The following is a 24,972-nucleotide window of genomic DNA, read 5'->3' as shown; positions in this document are numbered from 1 at the left end:
ATTGGACATTCCATGTCTACATGTTCGTTAACAAGTCTTTATGCACTAGCCTACCCCTAGGTTGCTTAACCACCTGTGATGTTATCATTGGTTGTAACTGTTGCGGGGGGCCTGCGATTTAAAAAAATAAAAAATAAAAAAATAAACAACAACAACAACAACAAAAACTCTGCCTCCTCTCTCTCTTTTCTTTTCTGGGGGGACCCACCATGTCTCTCTCTCACTCACTTCCTCTCTCTCTTATTCCTTCCCCCTCTCTCCACCTCCATCTAATAAATCTCTTTCATATCAGAACTGTTGTATATGGCATTGTTAAACATATTATTTTTCAGCAGCCAGGAGGCTACTTCTGGCGATCTCACTGCCCAAGCTGCAGGAATCCCATTCCACTTTGCATTTGCCCAGTAGGACCGATTTGCTTTCTCTCAACTCTATAACTCTATTTTCAAGCCTCTGTCACCTCAGCCACTTGTCCAAACACACAGCATGTCACTCCTGCCACTGCTTGACTGTGGATTCACACACACAATGCAGGATAGCTCACAACAAGCAGAGCGAGGAAGCAGTGGGTGAGATTGGCCACGGCCACAATCCCCTTCTGATCCTTGACACTGTATACTTTAAACATACAGCATCCAGAGCCTTCAAGCCTTCTCCAGATGCCCAGTGGAGCCTGATGTTTCTTCTACCAACAGTCCGTTATTGGGGTTGCCACTCCTGGCCTGGTAGTCTTGGGTTTTAAAAGAAAGCAGGCTGAATAAACCATGAGAAGCAAGGCAGCAAACAGTCCCACTCTATGGCCTCAGCATCAGCTCCTGCCTCCAGGTTCCTGTCCTGTTTGACTTCTTGCCTTGATTTTCCTCATTGAACTGCTTAGTCAGTATATCTAAGCCAAATAACCCCCTCTCCCTATTTTGCCTCTGATTAGAGTGCTTTCTCACAGCAATAGAAATGTAACTAGAACACTTGGAATGCTATAAACTTGCTCCAAAACACACACACACACACACACACACACACACACACACACACACACACACACACACACACCTATTTGAAATAAAACAAGTCTGTCTCGGGCTGGAAAAGTGACTCAGGGTTAAAAGATCATGCTGTGCTAACACAAGTATAGAACTTTTAGATCTTCAGAACCCAGATAAATGCTGAGTGGCTGTGTAGCACCAATCCCCCCACCACTTTAATTCCAGTGTCAGAATTGAGGGACAAGATTCCTAGAGCTGACTGGTTAGCTAGATTAGCAATATAGGTGAGCTACGTGTTTGACAGAGAAACTTTGCCTCACTGATTAAGATGGATAGTAAACAAGGACAACTTCTGAAGTCAGCTGCCAGCATCCACATATGTGTACCTGTACACACACACACACACACACACACACACACACACACACACACACTCACACACAGAGAAACATGCATATTACATAAAAAAGAAAAAAACATAGAAATTTAAAAAGTCTTTCAAATATTGTTTTTATAGTTGGACTATAAATCCAAGCCCATCCCAGGGCTGAGATTACCCACAATCCTCAGTATCTTCTGAAGCTGAGACCCATACCTTCTGTCCTGTTTATGAATCAAGGTTATTTATTCCGTTTCACATTCCATAGCTCCCTAAAAAGGGCATCTTACTTTCCTTGTCAGATATAGTCCTTCCTGTTTCAAACATATGTAGTTGACTAGGTTCCTTTTGTATTGCTGTGAAGAGACAACATGACTACATAATAAATCATTTAATTTTGGAATTTGCTTACAGCTTCAGAGGGTGAATACCTAACAGTTATGGTTGGAGAGTGGCAGCAGGAAAGAAGGTATGGTGTTGGAGCAATAGCTGAGAACTTAAACCTCAAAGTTCACCCCCATATGACACTCTTCCAACAAGGTCACATACCCCAAACAGTTCCATTAATTGTTGACCAGGAATTCAAACCTAGGGAGCTATGGGGCCCATTCTCATTCAGACCACCACAGTGATTTATATCAAAATGAACCTTTCTCTACCATTCTCATAGCTTGTGGATGATCAGGACTTACTGTTCACTGTCTGCCCACAACCTAGGCTGTAATAATTGGGGTTGTCAGTAGAAAAACTAATGCCAGGATATTTATTCCAGAACTTTGCTAGATTTTTTTTTTTAACAAAGGAGATTTTTTTCAGTTGGATACAATGAACTGGTACTGTTTAAGCCTTGAATATCTGATTTCATCTTTTTTTTTTAATATCCTAAGACTGAATACACACAAAGACAGGAATAGAGTCATGTGAAGACAGAAACAACCAGACAAGTCCAAAGAGATCAAATGATGATGGTATATTGGTATAATGTTCTTTTGAAATGTATGCACCTTAACCTTGTTCATTCAAATGCTGATTTCTCCCCCCAACTCTCTGGTTTCAATCGGGATATTGCATTGTGATACTTATTCCAAGCATCCTCTCTCAACTATGTGTAAACAGGCCAAAATAAAACAACTAGCCACAATGTTGTGCAAAGGGAGGAGCCAGAGGACAGGAAAGAGGGGAGGAGCCAGAGGGCAGGAAATGAATGGGAGGAGGATGGGCAAGAGTTGGAGGAGAGATTTCAGAACTAAGTGAAGAGATGGATTGGACCTAATATATCACTAAAATCAAGTATAATGTGGGAAATGTAAATGTTCGGAAACTATGAGGGCTTGGAGGTTTAGGAGGGAGTAATTATTGCCCAGCATTGTGTTCTAGGTTAACTAAATAAACACATTCTCTGTGTGGTGATTTGGTTATACAGCTGTTTAAGATTAACAGCAAGAGTTACCAGAAGATATATCAATAATGAATATTAATCGATTTCTACAACAATGGTACTTATGTTTCTAAATCCATTAGAATTCAGTAAGTTGACCTGGCTTTACACTCAGATTCTCTCCTCTCATTGTGCTGACCTAGATATCATAGATCCTTAAGACACTAACAGATAGAGAGTAGCACCGCTTCATAATGTATAATAATAAGGCAGACTCATTAATTAAGAAAATAACTGTGTCTCTTCGGAAGTCCCATTTACCGTGGCCTTGCTAGATACATTGCAAGATAGGTTCCCTTTAATGTTCATATAATCTTTAAAATTCAAAAACCAAGCTTGGTAGATGACTCAGTAGGTGAATAACTTACTATGCAGGCATAATCTGCAGAGCCCACAAAAAGCCATATGTGGGTGGGAGCATGAGGCTGGAATTGCAGTGTTCCTCCTTTGGGACAGGAAGGAGTAAATGAAGTATCCTTTGAAGCTTTGTAGCCAGCTAGCCTGCTGAATTCAGTAGTGAACAAGAGACCCTTCCCCTAAAGAGGTAGACGCCAGAGCCCAACATTCAAGAACGTCCCTTAACCTCCACATCTGTGGCAGGCACACATGCAGCAGTATTGACACAAATAACAAATACACATATGCACATAGGTACATATAACATCATACATGCCAACCATCATCCACTGTATAAATTTGTTTCTCGGTTTTATGTTGGTTGTACCAGACCTGAATCATAAGAAAGGCCCAGAGGGCTGGAGAGATGGCTCAGAGGTTAAGAGGACTGCTTGCTCTTTCAGAGGTCCTGAGTTCAATTCCCAGCAACCATATGGTGGCTCACAACCATCTATAAGGAGATCTGGTGCCCTCTTCTGGTGTTCAGGTGTACATGTAGGCAGAACATTGCATACATAATAAAATAAATAAATCTTAAAAAAAAAGAAAGGCCCAATTATGCACACAATCAAAATGAAATTATAGTCTATTGAAAGAAGTACTGCAAGGAATATACATTTAAGTAATAATGTAAACATCCTCTTTGTCATCTTCTTTAAGATGCATAAAACATTCAGGATTCTCACTCAGCTTTACTGTGCTGATTAGGAAGATACTGTAGACTTGAACTACAAATGGAAGAGCTCATAGAAGTAAGAAACCATGTGCTTTATTGGCACAGTCAGAACTTGCTTCAGCTTTCCAGGTCAAAAGCAGGTTATCATTCATTGCTCTGTGATTTCCCAGTTTCATACAGGCTGAGATGGAATTTATTTCATTTCTTGTGGCTTTTTAGGTTCAAATGGATATAAGAAGCCATCTGGCCAAATGTTTAGCCCATTGTCCCTTAGAAATAATGTCTCTGCTATGTTTAAGCTTTGAACTATCAAATCATAAAATAGAAGAGGTTAGTTAATAGTGGCTGTAGAAACATATATCCAACAGTCTGCTGTGAGTGCCATCGTTTATAATTTTATAGTTACAAATTTCCATCTAACACTACTATGACATTAACATAAAATGTTTCCATATTTTGAAGAGTACTATTCTTCTAAATCTGTAGATCATGAAGAAGTCACTTCTTTGGAAAACAGTAATAACAATTCATTAATTCCCACTTCCAGGGAAAATCGATTAGGGCAGAGTTGATCTAGCGGTGGGCTAAAAACTCCAGCACGTGCCTGTGAAGTGGGTGCCCAGGGTTTGATCGCCATCCAGAAAAGTCTCCATCAGCACTAGTGCTATTGCAGTTACTATGTTTTTGTGTTTACTGAGTCTTTAAAAAGCTAAAGATTTTTGAATTCTGAGATATAATGGTTCTTATGGGAAGATGAAGTAAAACAAAGGTGTTAAAACCAGGATCAGCCAGGAAAGCTGGTCCTGATGACTGCCCAGTGGTACCTTCTGAGGCATCTCCAGGAAGAGATGGCTTTGCTAAAATGGCTGACTTTTCTAAAAATGTTTCTCTCACTTTGTAAAATGTTACTTTATCTTTCTTTTTTTTGGTGTGTATGTATGCATATGTATGGGTGCATGATTGTATGTATGAATATATAAGCATGTGTGTGTGTGTGTGTGTGTGTGTGTGTGTGTGTGTGTGTGTGTGTGAGTACCAGGGAACAACCCTAGCTGTCATCACTCAGGCACTGTATACACTTCTCTCTTATTTTAATTTCTTTTCTTTCAGAGTTTTATTATTGCCCTGGGGCTCACCAAGTAGACTATGCTAGCTAGTCAGACAGCTATAGGTATTCACTCTGCTTCCACAGAAGAGGGATTAGAATCCACTCTGCTTCCCTGGAACTGGGATTTGAAGTCCATGCCCTATCTGTTTTGTTGTTGTTTTTTTTTTGTTTGTTTGCTTTTATTTTTATTTTTATTATTTATTTATTTATTTATTTTTTACATAGGATCTGGGGCTCCAATGCAAGGCAATCATTTTACTTGCTGAGTCACCTCATCAGTCCCTATCGTGACTTTTCTCTTAATGTCAGTAATATAATATTTGCTATAACCAAGTAAATACTTGGAGATAAGCAAAATGACAGTAAGCAAATAAAAATAAAACTTAGCTATATCTCATGACCTGTCATAAAAAAACATCTTCATTCATGATGTGTCAATACACCTCAAATGTATTGTGTGATATGTGTACCTGCATGCTATGTAAGCTATAGCATAATGTGAGAAAGTTACTTTTTTCCTCCCACCGTGTGGGTAACAGAGGTCAAACTCATTAACAGGCTTGGTGCCAGGAACTTTGCCCATCAAGCCATTTCTCCAGCCCCACCTCAGTGTTAACGTAGACAATGTCATTGGCTCTTTTTATGGTCAACTCTCTCCATCTTAGGAGCCCTCAGAAAATAATTCATTCTATTTGTCATGGTGCCTAACGCACCAGAGCTGGAACAGTACATGTGCTAAATCACCAGACTTTAGGACAGTGAATTGCTCCTTCCTCTCACAGAAAGAAAATGAACAAATTTCGTTTGGCTTTGAAATGGAATGCTTTTGAAGAAAACTGAGACAAATTTTACACAATTTTCCCTTAGAATCTACTATGAGAAATGCTTGCAGATCTTTATTTTACAGTAGAAAATGTCCCTCAGACTAATCTTTCTAAAATTGTGGAGTGAGTACCATTTGTTCATGATTTCTGCTGAACCCTTGCTCTCTCTGTGCCATGTGACTCACATTCTTCCCAAACCCTTCTTGTTGTCTCCATGTCTGTGCTTGTCTGAAGCTTGGCTTCAGTACCTTTATTGTCTTTCATTTTGCTTTTGTTTTAAGATTACATTTATTTATTTGGGGAGAAAGAACATATTTGCCATGGCAAATGTATGGAAATCAGGAAAAAAAATTGCCAGAGTCAATTCTTGTGGGTTCTGGAAAATTAAACACAGGTCATGAAGATTGGTGGATAGAGATCTTATCGAACCATCTGCCTCACCCTCCTCTATTCTCTATAATGGCCCTTAAATTAATTGTGTCTCTGCAGTCCTGAAAGAAGTATGTATATAGCTCCCCTCATTTTCTGCCAGAAATCAGTCACAGGCTACAAACTTGAGTTTAATGGTGACCCTGAATAACTATCCTAACTGTATTTTGGGTGTGTAGGAAGGTCATCTGGCTTCAGGAATATATTCCTTATTCTTAAAACAGTAGGAAAGTTTATTGAATCCTGTACTCAACAATAATCCAATCCACTCCTACCTGACACCTGATATAAAACATCATAAGCAGAGGAAAATATGACCCTCAAACACTCATAGGCATATTGTTTCATTCTTCATTGTATTTATGTCTTTGTTAGGTTGAAAATGGCGAAAGTTCCTATTAGCATCTTGTCCAATAGCAAAGTTCATCAAAGGACTTTAGAAGAGAATGTGCTATGTCCTCATAGCACATTCATGGTTTATCTGAATTTCAGCTGGACAGATAGCTTAGTCAGTAAAGTCATCATCTTGCAAGCATGAGGGCCTGCATTTGATAACTGAACAGAAATAAAAGCTAGGTCTAGGGAAATTGTTCTCAACCTTTCTAGTACTGTGACCTTTAAATCAGTTTCTCGTGTTGTGATAATTCTAACCATAAAATTATTTTGTTGCTAATTCATAATTATAATTTTGCTGCTGTTATGGATCATAATGTTAATATCTGATGTGACCTCTATGAGGGTCTTGATACACAGTTTGAGAACCGCTGGCTTAGAGAAATGTATCTATGACCCCAGCACTAGAGAGATGGAGACAGGCAGATTCCTAGGACTTGCTGGTCAGCCAGCTTAGCACACTTTGTGCATTACTCAACAAAGAAGGTGGGCTAAACCTTAAGAACATTACTCATCCTCTGATCTCTGCATGTACACACACATACTCAAACATATGTGCACACACACACATTCACACACACACACACACACACACACACACAGGAATCTGAGATTCATGGTAAAAAAAAAAAAAAAAGCTTTAATAAACTTTCCCCTCAGATTTCTACACTATCAGTGAAAATAAGGATTCAGTGACTCAAAATACTTTGAGAACATGCACCAATATTAATAGAACAGTACTACCAACAGACTAGACACACTAAAATACATTTTCTCCTTATTAAAAGAACAAACATTTAATATTGTATTGAACTTCAGGAAACAAAATCTAAACTATTTTAGAATATATGTGCAAATTTTTGATAGAAAGGAGTTAGACCTAGGCAGTATTAAGTTTTGTGGTGGGGATGGAGAAGGGTAAGGAACAACTGGCTTATTTTAAAGGAGACTGAGAATGTTAAGTCTGGAAACCTTGCAAAAGGAAGATGGACTGAAATCTCAGGGTGAACTTATGGGAAACCACAGCAGAAGGAAACTATCCTGACACAATGGGAGTAAGCAATAAGTCACGCTCACCAATGATGTGCCCCCGAGGAGAGAAAAGAGATGAATGTAAACATGAATGTAAACAGTGTGGGAAAAAGATATGGAGTCAGGAGGGACTTGGGAAGAAGAGGGGGTTAAGCAAGAAGAATGTGTGGGAGGGAGCAAAGAGGGTGAGTGTGAGCAAACTATGAAATCAGGAAGGAGCACAGACAGAGCCTACAACCTCTGCTCGGATGTAGCCCGTGGTAGCTCAGTAACCAATTGGTTTCCCATAGTGAGGGGAACAAGGACTATTTCTAACAGGAACTCAATGACTGGCTCTTTGGCCTCCCCACCCCCCAAGGGAGGAGCAGTCCTGTTAGGCCACAAAGGAGGGCTTTGCAGCCAGTCCTGAAGATACCTGATAAAACAGGATCAGATGAATGGGGAGGAGGTCCCCCCTATCAGTGGACTTGGAAAGGGGCACGGTGGAGATGAGGGAGGGAGGGTGGGATTGGGAGGGAATGAGGGATCGGGACACGGCTGGGGTACAGAGTTAATAAAATGTAACTGATAAGAAAAAAATAAAATTAAAAAAAATCACATAGTGCAGTACTAAAATTGACAGCATTTCTTCTAAAAAGGTCTGTCGAAAGCTTTAATGCCATTGAACTTCATAAATCAAATTTATATTCTTGTTCTGCTCAGAAAAGAAAAGAAAAAAGAAAAAACAAAAACGAAAACGAGAGACTGAAATTATCCTAATCAGTATCTCTATGTGACACCTGGTAGAAAAAATGCAAATTTTACCAAGAAGCAAGTGCTCCATTTTCAACTCTCCAGGTTCTCAGAAGTCAGGTCCAACTAAATGTGTATTAACATGTGTGTGCATGTGTGTATCCTCACATGCATGTGCACACATGCACACATCCCCATCCACGCAGACACAGCACACACAGAATAAAGAAGCCGCCAGAGGACAACCTTAGAAAACAGCTAGTTGCAGAATTGGATACCCAGAGACTCAAAGAGTGGAACTGGCAAAGGCAGAGTGTTCAATAATGATTATCAATATGCTTTACAAACAGGTGGAAATCAAGGACCACAGGTTTTCTTAATTTAGAGTTTTGGTGGCCAAACAATAGAATTTTAGAAATAAAAAGAAAAAAATAATCTTTAATATGATTTACATATTACGTTAATTGTAGTTAAGCATAACTGAAGGGAGTAAAAACAAACATCACGTATTAAAAGTAAATAAAAACTGGCCCGAAAGATGGTTCTGTGGTAAAGTACTTGCTTTATAAGAATAATAAGCCTGAATAGAGTATGCTTTCCTGAACCAAGTGCTTAATGTCATGCACCCATGTCTCTCTCTCTCTCTCTCTCTGTCTTTCTTACACACACACACACTCACAAAACTATGAGTAAAAATAAAAGTGCTTTATATGCCTAGAAATCATACTGTTTTGATAGCAAAGTTATTAAGAGGGTGAGATACGTGAGGTGAAATTAGAAAGTCCAAAATTAATCTAATTCAGATCTCAGAGTTGAGTACATAGAATGTGAAAGAATCAATAGTTGATATGTTGAGAATATGGGAATTAATGAATAAAGATGAATACTGAATGTGACCGGATGCAAAGATACATATGAACTAATTAATATACTTGGGAAGTATAAAAATATGAAGCAGCAAACTTTAAAAAGTAATCTACAAGCAGACACATAAAATTTCACAACATCAAAACACACCCAGACACAGGCATAAAGGTTCTTATGCTTAAGAACATATGATCAAAACAGCTGTGCGTGCTGTTAGAACGTTCAAAAGCCGAACCAGGTGACAAGAGATTTCAAGAGCAACAGCTGAAGCCAAGAGACAAGAAGGAAGGGGTGTGCTCACTGGCATGTCTGCATTTCATATCTGCTCTTAAAGAAGGATGGTGGTGACTGGCAAACACATTTGTGATTTTGTCAAGGCATCTCTCCTCATATAGACAGTTTCAAGCTCCCTTCATGACGTTATGGAGGCAGAGCTGGGAGAGGTATGCATTGGTAGCAGTCAGGAAACAGGGGTCATGCTACTCAGAATGTACTTGTGCCTGCTCTTCTCTCTCTTCTTTTCACCTTCCCTTCCATCCTTTCCATAGCTGTCTAGCAAAATGGTCTTCCAAGGCTCAAGATGAGATAAATAACTTGCTTTGGATAAAAGTTTATAATTAGGAACTTTAAGGCAGAAAAAGAAATGTGTCAAAAAGGTTTGGCCCCAAAAGGAGAAAATCACATTTTGCACAAAGAAGAAATGTCTAAGATACAGAGAACAGGAAGTAAAAACTCACCAGAGCCACATTAGTTAGTCAGAACAAACAGCTGCAGAAACAGTGTTTTTATTGTTGCCAGTATTATTGTTAGGCCATGGGGGAAGGTAAGAAATAACCCCATTTGGAAGTCATTCATATTGATTGACTCATTTGTCTGTGTCATTGGGGAAACTGAAATTGATATTTGCTAGTCTTGTGCTGCATTGACATTATCTTCTGGAAATGCTATAGTCTTTACAAATTTAGGAAACTGGAGAAGTTGTGGATCATTTCTTATCCTATATAAGCTGTTACACCATTAACACGACACATTCTCTCGTCATTTTTTCAGAGGATGTCTCTTGTCTTGCAAAACTATATTCTATACATGGGTCCAAGTAGCTTCTAGACTCTTATTGAGTTTTAGTAGGTAAACAAAAGCACCCAAAATGCCACTCAAAGACCCTCAGATTTTCTGAGAAGTCATTCCAAAAGGTCATATTAAGATTTAGAGTTAAAGGCTGCAAAAATTTCATAAGACAGTGATTTCCTGTGTTAAGTCCATTCCTACTTAAAATAAAATTCCTACCCAAAGTTGTTAAGGTTTTCTAAGATGTACTGTGACCAGCAGAATCACAGAGAACGTGATAAATCACAAAAGCAGCTGAATCCATAGGAAATAAAGGGGCAGAAGTTAAAAATTACAAATAATTTCAAAATCTGAAAAAGACATGCATTTGCTAATTTGTAAAACACCTATACCCAGAGTGTATAGATAATAAAACACCGGAGCTAGGGAGAAGGCGGCCTGAAGATCTGAGTGTGAAGCCCCAGAGCCCATGTAAATCCAGATTTGGTAGTCTCAATATCTGTAACCCCAATTCTCCTAAGGCTTGATGAGAGGAGTAGACAGAATCCCTGGAACCACATAACCCAGAATCATCTACACTCATGTACGAAGCAAAGAACAAGAGATCCTGTCTCAAACAAGCTAAAACAACCAATACCCAAAGGAGCTGATCTCCAAAAGCATCTCATGCCACATGCTTGCCCACAATCATACATGTGAATGTGCACACACATTATATATTGTATCCATGAAGAATGCATAAACTAAAATTCTACCCTGTTTTCTACACAAATCATACATGAGGCTTTCAAAGGGAAAAAAAATGCTAAAAGAAATTCCTGAGAAAAGGTAAGACATAAAACAAAGGCCTGTTTTCTACATTAGTTGTAAACAAATATATATTTCAGCTCTAAAAGGCATTGTTAAAGATCCCTTAAAATATTAAATTCTTTAGGAAAGTATAAAAAGTTCACTGTTATAGTGGCAACAAAAATTGTCAAAGAGATAGTAAAAATTCACAAAACTTGCATGAAAACAAGAGTCTCCATTCTTCTAATGTGAGTTTCCATCCTTATTCTGATGCTCAGCTTCCTACTTCATCCCTTTAGTTTAAAACTAAGGAAATTCAAGTAAAAAGTTGACTAGCTAAAAAAATTAATAATTGTGAATTTTAAATTAAGATGTATTTTACTTAATTGTTTGATTACTTTATCTTTCTCCCTGGATTACTAACAATTAATCAACAAAATAATTTCCATAGATAACAAACCATTAGCCAAGAACTAACCAGTTAATAAAGTCAACATAAATAGCATTCTGCACCATTGCTAAATACCTGTTTTTGTACATCCTGTTTCAAAACCTGCATCAAGACAGGTTGGGGGCAAGGTCCTCATAAGTGAATCACTGAACACACCAACAGAGACTACAAATCCATTAATCTTAACAAAGGCCACTGAGAAGTATAAAACAGAAAACAGACCTGTGACTTTGCCTAGGATGAGTGACCTCGCAGTCCGGAACTCGGCTCCTGGGGAGAATTTATAGCTGAAGAGTTGCTGGTCTCTCTGTAGGAAAAGGAAACAAAGCCATCACCCCAGGTTTTCAGAAGGTGTACAGCACCCCACTTGTAAATAGCTAACAATCCCTCACAGGGCAGGCTCTTCTCTGGAGATTCTCTCTCAAGAGAGATTCTACATGCCCCACCAGTTGTCCCACAGTGCACATATAGAACCTTTCTTTTGTCCTTGAAAACTAAGGTCTTTCACAGGTTTTCATTCCCTTTGAAGCCCTGCAGAGCTATTTTCTGGTATTTATCTTCCTGCTGAGAATTTCTCACCAGATCCTTCTCTGAAAACAAGTAAACAGAGAAGCCCATTTGGTATGTTGAATGAGACCCAGCAGTGCTGTCCATTTGCACTTCTTCCTCTCCTCTTGTTCTAACAGCCAACACCTTTTCCTTTTCCTCCATATCCGGGACCTGTTCTCAGGTGTGGACTATAGGACTTCCTAGTAGTGAAATGTAGTTTGACACAGTGTGGCTACACATACTGCTGCTCCAGACAGGGCTGGCTGATCACCTCACAATGGGAGGCTTTGAATTCTAGGGAGCTCCTTTAGCAATCACTCCTGTCTTCAGGCACTGCTGATTCTGTTTGCTCCCTGATTCTCCTTCCTGTGCTGCCCACCAATCTATCTCAATTTTTCTCAGTCTACTCAGATACTGTAGGTTTTTCCAATCTCTATTATTTAGAGGAAGAGTGCACATTCATGTACACTATTTATAAGTCAGCAGACAATTCCAGATACCATTTCTCAGGCACCTTCCACTTTTTGTCTGAGACTAGGTCTCTCTTTGGCCCAGAATATCACCAAATAGACTAGGCTTCTAGGCCAGCAGGCTCCCAGCTTGTCTCTCTACCTCCTCTCTCACCCTCACAGGAATGACAGTGTGTGTTTGTCACCTCTCCTAGATAATTATAAGGCTTCTGTGATTGGAACTCACATCCTCATGATGGTAAGGCAGATGCTTCATCCACTGAGACATGCCCTCTGCCCTCCTTTTCCAATATGAAAATGCAAATGATACTACCCTCATCATTTGATAATACAAAGGCTAAACAGGAAGATAGTCATACAGTGGACTGAGTGAGTTTTCTTTGCTTGGAGAAAATAGAAGGGATTAGGACTAATACGTTTTCTTCCCAGCTAGTTCCTCCTTCCATATGTTCACTAAGTAACTCTCTTCAGGAAGCTCCTGACCTTGTAGTTTATCCTATAACTTTAGTACAATTATCCATAGTGTATGACTTAATTCTGTTTCACTATTTTTTAATTAGACTATAATATTTCCTATATAATATATGAAAAAGGATGCACACACTTACTTCTGAATGTTTTCTCCTTACACTGCTATGAAATAAATCAACAAAGAAAAGTCCACCAAGGTGAATTGCTAAGCCAAGTCACACCTTAAAACATAAACAGTCGTCCATGGCCATGGCGTCTCTGGACTTGGGATCCTTCTCTGTGTCTCCATGTAGCCAGGTTTGTCTACTAGTCCTTGAAAAGGCAATTTTAGCAGCCAAATTAACAGAGATGGGAAGATCCAGGAGTGTCGGGATCTTACTTGATGGCTGAGTGCAGTGATAACCACATGTCCTTTCTTTCCTGAAATGCTTCTTACAGGTTGACCTGAGACTAAGGATAAAGCAGGGACCTTTGTTTTGCTGTTGTTGTGTTTGTTTGTTTGCTTACATTGCACAACTTTTTCTAGTTAAAGAGAAGGAAATATATATTGGCTTGGGATGGAGGTAGGATGGTCAGAAAGACAGCATGCTATCTTCCTGGCTCAACAAACCAACCTGAGGATAAAAACATAAAGTATCTGCTCTAGTCTTGTCTACTTTCTTCAGCACTTTGCAAATAGCAAGTGGTTGCTTATTATCAACTATAAATTGATTGGTGAAAATTATATATACAAAGAAAGGAAACATTTTATTGTTCTGTGTTCTACTTGTCTTTTTAATTCTGAAGAGGACATAAAAATGTGAAGGTATTAAAATGTTATTTGTAAAATGAGCAAGAGGACATGCCCCATTTTCCTATAAGAGCTTCATTAAAATTATAAACAAACAAGGTGTTGGGGGACTAGTTCAGTCATTGAAGTGTTTGCCACACAAGTACAAGGACCTGAGGTCAGTCCCAACACTCATGTAAAATGTCAGTTGTGGTGGCATGCAATTGTAATCCCATTACTTGGGAGGAGGAGGCAGAGAGATCCTTTGAGCTCAATAGAGAGCTAACATAACCTCCTTTGTGACCTATGAGAATGCTTATGTCAAAAATAAATAAACACATACATAAATGAGGAGAGCATCTCCTCAGAAGCAAGACCTCTGCTTTTCCTCTGGCCCCCACATGGAACCCACACATATTACACAAGCAGGAAGTTATAATTACAAATCCTATCATTCACCGTACGATAGTAGCTGTACTCCCCACACTAACCCAAACATGTTCAAAGATGTCTCCCTTACTCATGTCAGGAATAATGTAATAGGTGAGTGGTTAATTTCTGATGTATGAGAATTATTTGTGTTATATATCTGACAACTACTTCGGAACTTCCATCTAATTGGAATAGCTAATAGTTGTTTTTACCTTCTTCCATGGGCCACATCAAATCCTTCCCCAGTGTGCTTTCCTGAAATTCTCTCCATGGCTCTGCAAGTGGCAGGTTTCAAGTGACAGAGAAGCTTTCTGTCTGATGTTTGCCTTCTATCTCACTTCTAAATATATTTTTCTATGCTGTGATCACAGGGAGATCAAAAAGTGAGGCTACAGGCAGGATACTCCCAAGCTTAAACCCTAAAGTCATACCTCTTGTCTTGGTTTAATAATGAACTTGATACAACATGAAATTGCCTGGAAGGACATCCCAATGAGAGATTGCTCTATTGATTTGACCTGTTGGATGTGTCTGTAAGGAATTATCTTAAGTTAATTGATGTGGGAAGACCCTTCCCATTGTGGGCAGCACCATTCTCTAGGCAGACAGTCCTAAAGTATGTGAGAGTAGAGGAACCAAGTTAGGAACAAGCAAATAAATGAGTATATATACACATTCATTTCTCTCTGTTCTTGAATGTTGATATGACTAGTTGTTTTAAGTTCCTGCCACTCTGATGTCACTCTTGTTGTGGACTGTAACCAGAAATTGTGAGCTAAAATAAACCTCTTCTGACCTAAGTTAATTTTTGTCTGGATATTTATCACAGCAACAGAAACAAATCTAGAAAACCTCCCCTTCCCCACAAGGTCTCATCAATGTTTATCACATAGCATTATCACATAGCATCTGCAACCATGTGGAATCTACCAACTTAGTTCACAAATATTCACTAAAGACCTGATGCTTGGGACTGTTTGGTAAAGAAGGAGATTTGCAAATGCAAAACAAGTTCCTATTTTTCTCAAACTTACATTCTAGCAGATAGTTACAGGATATAAAATAAATAAATTATATTCCCTGTTAGATAGCATGATTTACTAAGAGAAAACAATAAAATGAATTAAGGATAATAGACAGTGTAAGCGAAAAGTCAAGGTAACAGATTGCATGACACAGGAGAGGTCTGGATAAAGATAGATGTTAATATATTAGCAAAAGCATGATACTCAAAAGTGTAAGATTGCATAAGATAGGCAAATACATGACCATAGCTGCAAAGCAGTAGGAGTCTAATAGAGTCCTGTGCATACCACTGGGTAGGAGAAATGACAGAAGACCAACAAAGAGACAGTTGTGGTCAACTAATGAGGCAGAAGAAACCTCAGGGAAGAATGGCAGTATTCAAGCAAATTGTAAGTCAAGTCCCAAAGGGTAAGATCAGTCTCAACAGCGATACAAGTGAGCCAAGGTTTATGACCATGATGTGTTACAACTTCCTGCGCTGTAGGAATGTTTGGGTCCAGTGAACCAGAGAGTGGGCCTGGTCTAGCTGCTATAAGAGGCATGTATCATAGTGTTTGGGGGTTAGAAACTGGTTCCTTGGGCGTATGCACCTTTCAGTTCCTGAGAAACTGAAGCACTTTCTCCAATAGTGAAGTGTTTCTCTGTATATTCCCTTAGATGTCAAGCTCAACACAACAGTTGGTGTTAGCCTTTAAATTTGTGTACCTGCACAGCTTGCAAACATCATTGTATCCTGGCAAATACAACTGTATTGATTCTGGAAATTGCAAAGTACATTCTGTTGCTGATAAGGGTATAAAAGTCTGATTGTGCTCAATAAAAGTATCACAGCCTCAGTCTCTCTGGAGCCCCTCCTACCTAGGCCTGGTTTTATTCCTTGCTTGACTGGTCATATCAGGTAATCTTGTCCTGGGTAAGTAAGTATGTGCACTGAGACTTGGGGAAGTGAGATATAGTGTCCTGCAGGGAAAGCTCATTAAGCTTGGTAAGTAAATATTTCAAAGGCTTTGGAAGTCCTTGAAACTGGACAGATACACTAGGACAAGGCCCTCCATAATTTGTTGCCTAAATAAGCACATTCCTACCAACTGATCTGCCTTTAAGTTGTACAGTGCATGGCAGGTTTCCTGCTTAAGTAACTTTCAATCCCTGCTGGAGTGGGTTGTGTTGACATTGCTGTCTTTAAGTCATTTCTACTCCTGTAACTCCTCCTCTATATTCATGTTATCAATCTTAATAAAACTCATTGGTTCAATAATTTGGATTTAGTGGCATTCTTATGTTGGTTTGCTGTTTAATTCTAATATGGAGTGAGTAGACATTTGTTCATGCCTCCCCAAAATTATTCCTCGCAACACTTTAGCTTTGGGTTCTGCAAAAGTAGTCTTATTTATATCATGAGCAGTTAAATTTTTATGTAAAATCATGGGACTAAGGGGAAAAATGGCATAATAGTTAATTTTGATTGTGAACTGCATGGAATTTAGAATCACCATGGAAACAAACTCAATCATGTAGGGGAGTTTATAGATTGGACTAATTGAGGTGGAAAGACCCACCTTAAATGTATGCAGCACCATTCCAAAAACTGGAATTCTGAAATAAATAAAAAGTAGAAAGTGAGATGAATACAAGCATTCATCTATCTCTGATACATGACTGGGAATGGAATGTGACCAGCTGCTATATGCTCCTGTGGCAATAATGGTCTGCACTAGCAAACTGCAAGCCAGAATTCACCTAAGTTCTTTCTTATGTATTTTGTCACATTAAACAACAAAGTAGCTAATATGGAAGATGCACTTTGGAAATTGGTATATATCTACTTTTCCAAGACATTGTAAAATGATAAAGTCTAGCAATGTGAAAAACTGATGAGAAGTAGATTTGTTTCCTTGAAACAACCATCTTTGTTGGTTTGTTTGCTTGCTTGTTTTGGTGTATTTAATATCTAGTAGAGATGGAAAGGTGTTAAAAAGACTAGAATACAGAAGGATATTGGAGCTGTGCTTATGAGAAGGACATGTGGTCTGACTCATAAGCATTAGAGCGTCTCTTAGAACTCTGGGCCATTTAGTTTAGCCATGGGAGAGAGAGAGAGCATACAAGCTCTCAGGTCCAGGTAGGAAGAGATAGGCTAACACAAGTGTGCGATGCCTCTTTTAAAAGATACATAGTTCACAGAGGAAGAGAGAAGAGTCAGCTTCTGAGAGAGAAGATGCTATTGCATCTGCTGGCAAATAAGGAGGAGGGCATTTGAAGTGACAAATTTGAAGAGGACACAATGAATGGATTAAACTTCCCTAAGAAAAATTGCGATTGCCAAGATGATTTACATTTTTGTTTTATGTTATGATCAAAGAGAGGTAATCTGTAGTTTGGCTGGACTTTAGTAAGATCTGCCCTGTTCTGCTGTTGGCTCTTCATATAGAGTCACAGAAGACTACCACATTGTTTTCTTAGACAGCTCTATCTGTGCACACATGAACCCTTCAAAAACCTTCTCTTTTATTTTTTCTACCCAGCCAGCTCTTCCTTGTTATCAAGAACCAGTTTGAACTAGGAACTAAACAGTGTTATACGGCAGAGACCTGTGTCTTCCCAAGGGCTTCTATGTCACCTGTGCCCTCCTCTGTACCCACCTGCACCTTCCCATTTTCCCTGCAATCCTTTCTACAGTCTTCAGTACTTTCCTCTTTGCACACATCCCTTCTTCACTCAATCTGATTAAGAGCTGATTAAACTTGAGCAAAACTAGAATTTCCAGTGTTTCCTTCTCTCTACTAGTTTCTGATGGAATACTCATCAGTTTTCATTTCTAGCTCTATTCCAGGTGATAGAAATGCCAGTGGGGGAAGAAAAAAGAACCATAGCTAAGGGCTGGACTGGAGTCTGGGGAACCTCTATACTTCAGTATGAGGCTTGAGTCAGAATCTCAGACAGTTTAGTGGAGAAGCCTTGGCATGTAGGCTGAGTGGAAAGCTGAGAAGTGAAGTACCTGAATGGAAAGTTCTGGCCCTTCTCGGCTAATCTTCACCTGATGAACCCTTCTGTTGGCCAAATTCTCTGTGCTGATGGTGAACACATGACTTTCTTCCTTGCTTAGTCCATACCGAACTTGTAAACTTCCTTGAAAGAAAATAAAGAAAATAAAGGGGGAATCAGAATTAAGACTAGCAAGTAAAATATAGAAAAATGTGATAAAATTGCTCATAAATTATTTTGGGGGCCTCAATGAATAGGCATTTTTTAATCCATATGTTCATCGGAGTTGAACTACAAATTTCTTAATATAGATACTAATTAAAGTGAGTGTGCGTGGTTGTTTTTGTAGTTGTTTTGTGTATATGCCATTTTAAATTCAAGTACAAATTTGAGATCAGCACATTGCTGTAGACTTGTCCTGTCAGCACAGTGTAGGCTGAAACAGGAAGGTCAGGGTTTCAGGAGAGCTGGAATACACAGTGAGACTCTGCCTCAAAAAACAGACAGAAATAAAGAAAAAGAGAGAGCTGGAAGAAAAAAAGGAAAGAAAAAAAGGGGGGCCACCAGAGGAAAGGGAGGAGAAGAAAGTGGAAGAAAGAGATACACTTTGACAAACACACCCGCTGATCTGTTATGTACTGGAATGTGAGAACATGAACATGGTTATTTTCATGACAGGGTTCTCTTGCAATCACTTTCTTCTTTCTGAGCTTGAGATAGAGGAGATCTCCCTGTTTTTACCCACTTTTATGCAATTTAATGTCTCCAGTTTAAGTGTGGTCTGGTCTGAAGACATGGAGACCACTCTAAATCTTCATGGCTCCTTAGGAAATTCAAAATTTACCAGAAGAGTATTTTTTAAACAGCTGTTCTTTATACCTGATGTCATGAGTTTAGATGACTGAATCTAAACCTCAGAGCTTACATAATGAAAAAGTAAAGGGTATTTTGGAGAGTCTGGAAAGGCATATGAAGGACTTCCCTTTCTTGTCTTTTTGTATGTAAGAAGGAAGAGGGTCTAGACAGACAAAGCATTACAGCACAAACAGAATGGGTACTGTAGTATGAATATTCTTTTTTTTTTTTTTAATTTGAAAGCTACTCTATATGAAGTGGCTTGGAAGACTAAAATTCTCTGGCTTTTTTATCTCAGGCACATTTGCTCATTTCACCTCTCCAACAAAGCTGGCTGAGATGGATGAGCAGAGTGGCTTAAGCTGCTTTTCCACTGCTGTTGGGTCAGCTGCACTGTAGAGCTGAACTCTTCATCAGACACCAGAAGCTCTCTCTTTGAGTACACAAAAGAGCAGAGAATGTTTTGAACAGAGTGCAGTGTCATATGCTGAGAGATTTTAAGGAGAAAAGTGCATTTACTCACATTTGAGCCAATAAGTATGATTCCATACATTTCTATTATGAGTATATTCCATACATTTATATTATATTTGATCTTCCTAAAACCATCTTTTTTTCCCATTGCTGTCAATCACAGGCTGTGCTCAAGACCGATATTCTGAGTCATTGTCCCAATGCTAGAATCCCCCTTTCCTTTCTTTGCACTTTTCTGTAAATATTCATTGTCTCTATTTTCCCTAGGCTTCTGCATGCCACACTACTGCCTCAGACATACACAATGGTAAAGACTTCAGGTTTATAGTCCCAGAGGTAGTGAACTGTCACAGGAAATGCAGTGAATACAACAAAGCAAATAACGGGCTAAGTGCCAGGTCAGAAGTGCCCTGATCAATGCACCAGTCTGCATTTATCTCCCACTTGGTCTCATCTTTCTCTCCAGTACACATTAGCAGTGCATAAAGGGGACACCTCCTCTGCATTAATATAGGCAGAGATTTGATCTTTATGATGTGAAAATTAAAAATAAAAGTGATGTTTAAGATGCAGTTATCTCATCTTTTCCAAATATATTCTTAAAATAAACATTTTAGTAGAATGTGCAGTGGTCTCCACAAGTACCCCAGTAAATTTAAATGGGTCCTTTTAACATTAATACACTCAAAAATTATATCTACCTTCTTTTACTTCCTTTTTTATACCTTTGAACCAAATCTATTTTTATTCCCTCTTAGCTCTCTCTTTATCACTATTTATCTCTCTCTTTGTGTGTGTGTGTGTGAGAGAGAGAGAGAGAGAGAGAGAGAGAAGTAAAGAGATTTGATTCCTTCCATTCCATGCCTTTACTGACAGAGAAGGACAGAACTGACTCTCAAAAGTTGTTTTCTGACCTTCACACACATGGCGTGTTACGCTGCACATCGATACAGAAACACACAATGAATATATTAAAGTTTTTTAACTTTTATTTTTTATATTAATTACAGTTTATTTACTTTGTATTCCAGCTGTAACGCCCTCCCTCAATCCCTCCCAATCCCATCCTTCCTCCCTCATCTCCTCCCTGCCCCTCTCTAAGTCCACTGATAGGGGAGGTCCTCCTCCCCTTCCATCTCACCCTAGCTTATCAGGTCTCTTCAGGACTGGCTGCATTGTCTTCCTCTGTGGCCTTGTCAGGCTGCTCCTCCTTCAGGGATGAGGAGGTCAAAGAGCCAGCCACTGAGTTCATGTCAGAGACAGTCCCTCTTCCTCTTACTAGGGCACCTACTTGGATATGGAGCTACCATGGGCACCATCTGAGCAGGGGTTCTAAGTTATATCCATGCATGGTCCTTGGTTGGAGAATCAGTCTAAGAAAAGACCCCTGTGCCCAAATGTATTTAGTCCTTGTGGTGCTCCTGTTCTCTCCAGGTCTTACTAACTTTCCCTTCTTTCATATGATTCCTGTACTCTGCCGAAGGTTTGGTTATGAGTCTCAGCATCTGCTTTGATAGAGTCTTTCAGAGGCCCTCTGTGGTAGGCTCCTGTCCTATTACTTGTTTTCTCCTACTTCCAAAGTCCATCCCATTTGTCTTTGTAAGTGAAGATTGATCATCTTACCCCAGGTCCCCCTTCTTTTTTTAGCTTCTTTAGTTCACAGATTTTAAGTCTTTTATTGAAAATGATAGTGCAAGTGCAATAGAAAATGATACTCCAAAATTTCTACTGAAAAAAACAAAAACAAAATACAAACAAACAAACAAACAAAAAAAACTAGAACTGAGCCTAGTAAAAAGGAAGCTTCTTCAAAGGAATCACGACCTATACCCTAAAAACTGCCCTTCTGAAACTGGACAGAATTGTATCACTTGCCTTACTAAACAAATTTCATCATGGTTGGGTTTCTGCTTCTATGATCATCTAGAAAGTTCTTTGCTTTATTCCCCCTTTATTTCACAGATATAAGAAAATGAACCCACAGAAACAAAGTGTTTGGAATTGAAGAACTTCTTAATGAATTTACTTAGTTTTTGAACTCAGGTTTAGATTCTAAATCTAGCTCATCCCAAAGGTCATATGTGTCCTTTAAAATGCAACATTCCCAAGTACCCAGTTATCCCTGTGCAGAGGGCCTTTCAGTGGGGAGAGCTTTACACCTTATTCTCCTTTCTTTCCCCTCATCCTGCAGAATTCAGCATGATGTTGTTTCTCTCAGGAAACTACCTGGACTCTCTCATAGGGCTATTATCATTTCTATCCTAACATATGCTGTATTGTACTAACTAGAATCTGTAAATTCTCTAGAAGTCAGGACAAATCTTTGGGATGTTTGCGGGGGAGACGTTAATTTGTATGACTATAAAGTATGCATATATGCCAGTGTGCACCTGAGCAGGCTAAAGGTCAACACTGAGTGTCTGCTTTGATTTATCCTCACCTAAATTTTTGAAACAGGGTCTCCATTGGTTGACTTAGAGCTCACTGACTGGTTAGACTTGTTGGCCACAGAGCCCTATACATCCTCATGACTCCACATTCTCAGCACTGGAATTTTAGTTGTAGCTCACCAGACCTGGCTCTTTCATGAACACTAGGGATCCTCGCTCAGGTCTCCATGCTTCCACAGCAAGCACATTCTTGACCCAGTCATCTCTCCAGGACCCTAGTTCTGTGTGCTGTGCTTTACTGAAGCGTATACCTTTAAAGAGTTTTTAATCTAGTTGAAGGAGAAAAAAGGAACAGTTTTTCCTTGTGCTGTGACATGTCTGTCAGGGATAAGGTACTTAAGCCCATATTAATCATGTTTGCCATTGAAATAGGAAATAAAATGTCAGGACAGACTATATATCTTATTAGTAAAGCACTTGATTTCCATATGCAAGTCCCAGCTTGAGTTGAATGCTCATCTCTGCAAACACAAACACAACCAAATCAATGAAACCAACCTGTCCTTCTACTTTGGTCACCTCATTTGGTGATACCATTATTCATTGATTTCTCATATCAGAATCTCCATATATATTTTCAAGACTGTCCTGTGTTTCTTACCATACACAAGACCTCCTGGTCTGCATAAAGTCAGTCTTGAAGCTATGTTCTTCCCACATACTTTAAAGTAGCTTTGCACTGTATCTTGCCATCAGTGTTTATGACACATTTGAACTTTGATTCAAGTCACATTTCTCCATCTTTCACATTCATGTATTTTTATATGATATAGTCAAAATAAGCATGGAATTTGGGAACTGATAGTGTTGCTTAAATTATTTCAACTGCTCCCCAATGCTCTCAGATTATCTTAATAATTTGGACAGGGTTAGAAGACACTGTGCCATCTTTCACCATGTTCCTTTAAAAATAGGTTATTTTACACTTTCTCTCACCAATTAAACTCCCTGAGTATCATATTTTTTTGTATTTCTGTGTGCCAAGCTTGCATAGGCTTTTGACCTATCACACTTCTTTCTTATTCCAGATGGAATACTCTTATAGATCTTTGCCAGAATGCAGATTCTTGTTCACTAGTTAGGTCCAAAGTGATGTTTTCTTTATGCATGCACACACCAGTTTTCACATTGCTGGCCATCACCTATTGTGGTAGACTCCAGTATTTGTTACTGTTATCAACTACAGATCTTCCACAATATCAATCAATATGTACCTTCCATGCTTTACCTCTTTTTACTTCTTCCTCTAAGATCCTGTCTCCTCTGAAAGATGTAAAATTTAGATTCACACTTAAGTGTCACTTAGGGATATCAATCTTGTTTAACATTTTCAGAGCCTTTCATCTCTCAACTAGTTGGAATTGCCCAGTCACAACCATGGCTTTCCTATGTGTATATATTTATATACATATTCCATCTACTATAAATGAAATGGGTATTCCAAAGAATTACCTGCATCCTACCTGCCTTTCTTCATGAAAGACATATTCCAAATATGGAGCTAAGCCCTAGAGGTCTGCTGAGGCATGAAGGAAGGAAATGTAGTTTATATGTTCAATGGCTTATAAAAAATAACATCCTCCCTTTTGTAACATGATGATTAGAGGAGAGGGAGAGCATTAGGATAAGTGAAAAAGAATAACACAGAAAGACAGGTGGCAGGGTTTCTCACTTACATATGGACTCTGAAAATGTAGATCCGATGGACTCACAGAGTAGAGTTGTAATTGTATGGGGTGGGACAAACAGAGATACTGATCAAAGGGTGCACATCTCTAATTATAAGAGGGAGAACACGTTTTGAGGACACAATACATTGGTAACTGGAAATGGAACCATTAAACACTGAAGCACATATTACAGAATCATAATTTATGTACTCTGCTTATACTGAGTGTTTGTCACTTTAAAGAGGTAAGAAGGGGAACTGGAAAGAAGGCCTAGCACTTACAAGCATGTGCAACTCTTACAGAGGCCTGAGTTCAGTTTCAAGCATCCATGTGAGGCAGCGTACAACTGGCGATAGCCCCAACTTCAGGGAACTAATGTCCATTTCTGGCCTCTAGAGCACCTGTACACATAGGCAGATGCCCACACATGACACATACCCATTATTAAAATATAAATAAATCTTTAAAAATATGACGAGCTTATTCTGTATTTTTAAAATCTAATATTTGGAAGCTGTATTGGCAAAGCTGTAGTCTGTGAAAGTCATAGTCACCTTTGTAGCAAAGGAAAATATATAGTTTATTCTGCACAGTTTCTGTTTTGGACAATGGGAGGACAGATTAGTAGGAAGAATGTCAGCCATTCTAGAGCTCTTTGAGAATTTTTCCTGAATCAGTATCCTCTAAGTTCCCCTCATCCACTTTGCTCTTATGGCTTTCTTGGGCTCAATTCATTCTTTATTCAAAACAACCTTGAAAATCCTAAGTGGGCACTAAGGCCTCCAGCGCACTCAAATGGATGGGCTCCTCTTTACTTTATTCAGTCGAGTTCTAAGTACTTTAACAAGAAATAGTTATTTTTCTTCTATTTCACTGCTTCTGTTTACACTAGCACAAAATATCCCACAACCTGTCTCACCTTTAGCTCAAAATGTGTTTGTACAGAATCAAGTCCTATTGCTGTACCAGAATGCAAATCAGTTGTCAATTTCCCCAGGCACTCTGTTCTTATCTATTTCCCTATGCCCTGGTTCATGGCATGGGAGCCTTTCCTGAATGGTAGGGAAATATGCTGAACGATGGAATGAAGAGTTTCTTTAATTTTAACTTCTGACTTGATAGTTTTAACTGTTGATTAGCAGAATCTGAAATTGAGTAGAATGAGAGCCTTAACTAAAGAATTGTTTATGTCACCACAGCCTGTGGGTATGTCTGTGGGGGACCGTTTTTACTTCTAATTAATGTGGGAGCACCCA

The 24,972-nt window shown here is 39.0% G+C and overlaps 1 protein-coding gene across 2 annotated transcripts in view; it reads right to left on the bottom strand.

Annotated features, from left to right (window-relative positions):
* Positions 1-24,972, bottom strand: part of LOC129672165 (contactin-associated protein like 5-1-like) — a 796,696-nt gene that overhangs the window by 35,964 nt on the left and 735,760 nt on the right. For both annotated transcript variants that reach the window (XM_055601463.1, XM_055601471.1), the window contains exons 20-21: positions 18,281-18,411; positions 11,788-11,872 (exon numbers count right to left, since the gene is read on the bottom strand). In XM_055601463.1, coding sequence (XP_055457438.1) covers positions 11,788-11,872; positions 18,281-18,411 — 216 coding nt within the window. The remainder of the gene's footprint in view (positions 1-11,787; positions 11,873-18,280; positions 18,412-24,972) is intronic.

This window comes from Psammomys obesus, unplaced genomic scaffold (genome assembly GCF_907164565.1).
Source record: "Psammomys obesus unplaced genomic scaffold, mPsaObe1.curated_primary_1811, whole genome shotgun sequence".
NCBI lineage: Eukaryota > Metazoa > Chordata > Mammalia > Rodentia > Muridae > Psammomys > Psammomys obesus.
The sequence above is the reverse complement of the archived record's forward strand: the minus strand, read 5'-3'. Positions and strand labels throughout refer to the sequence as shown.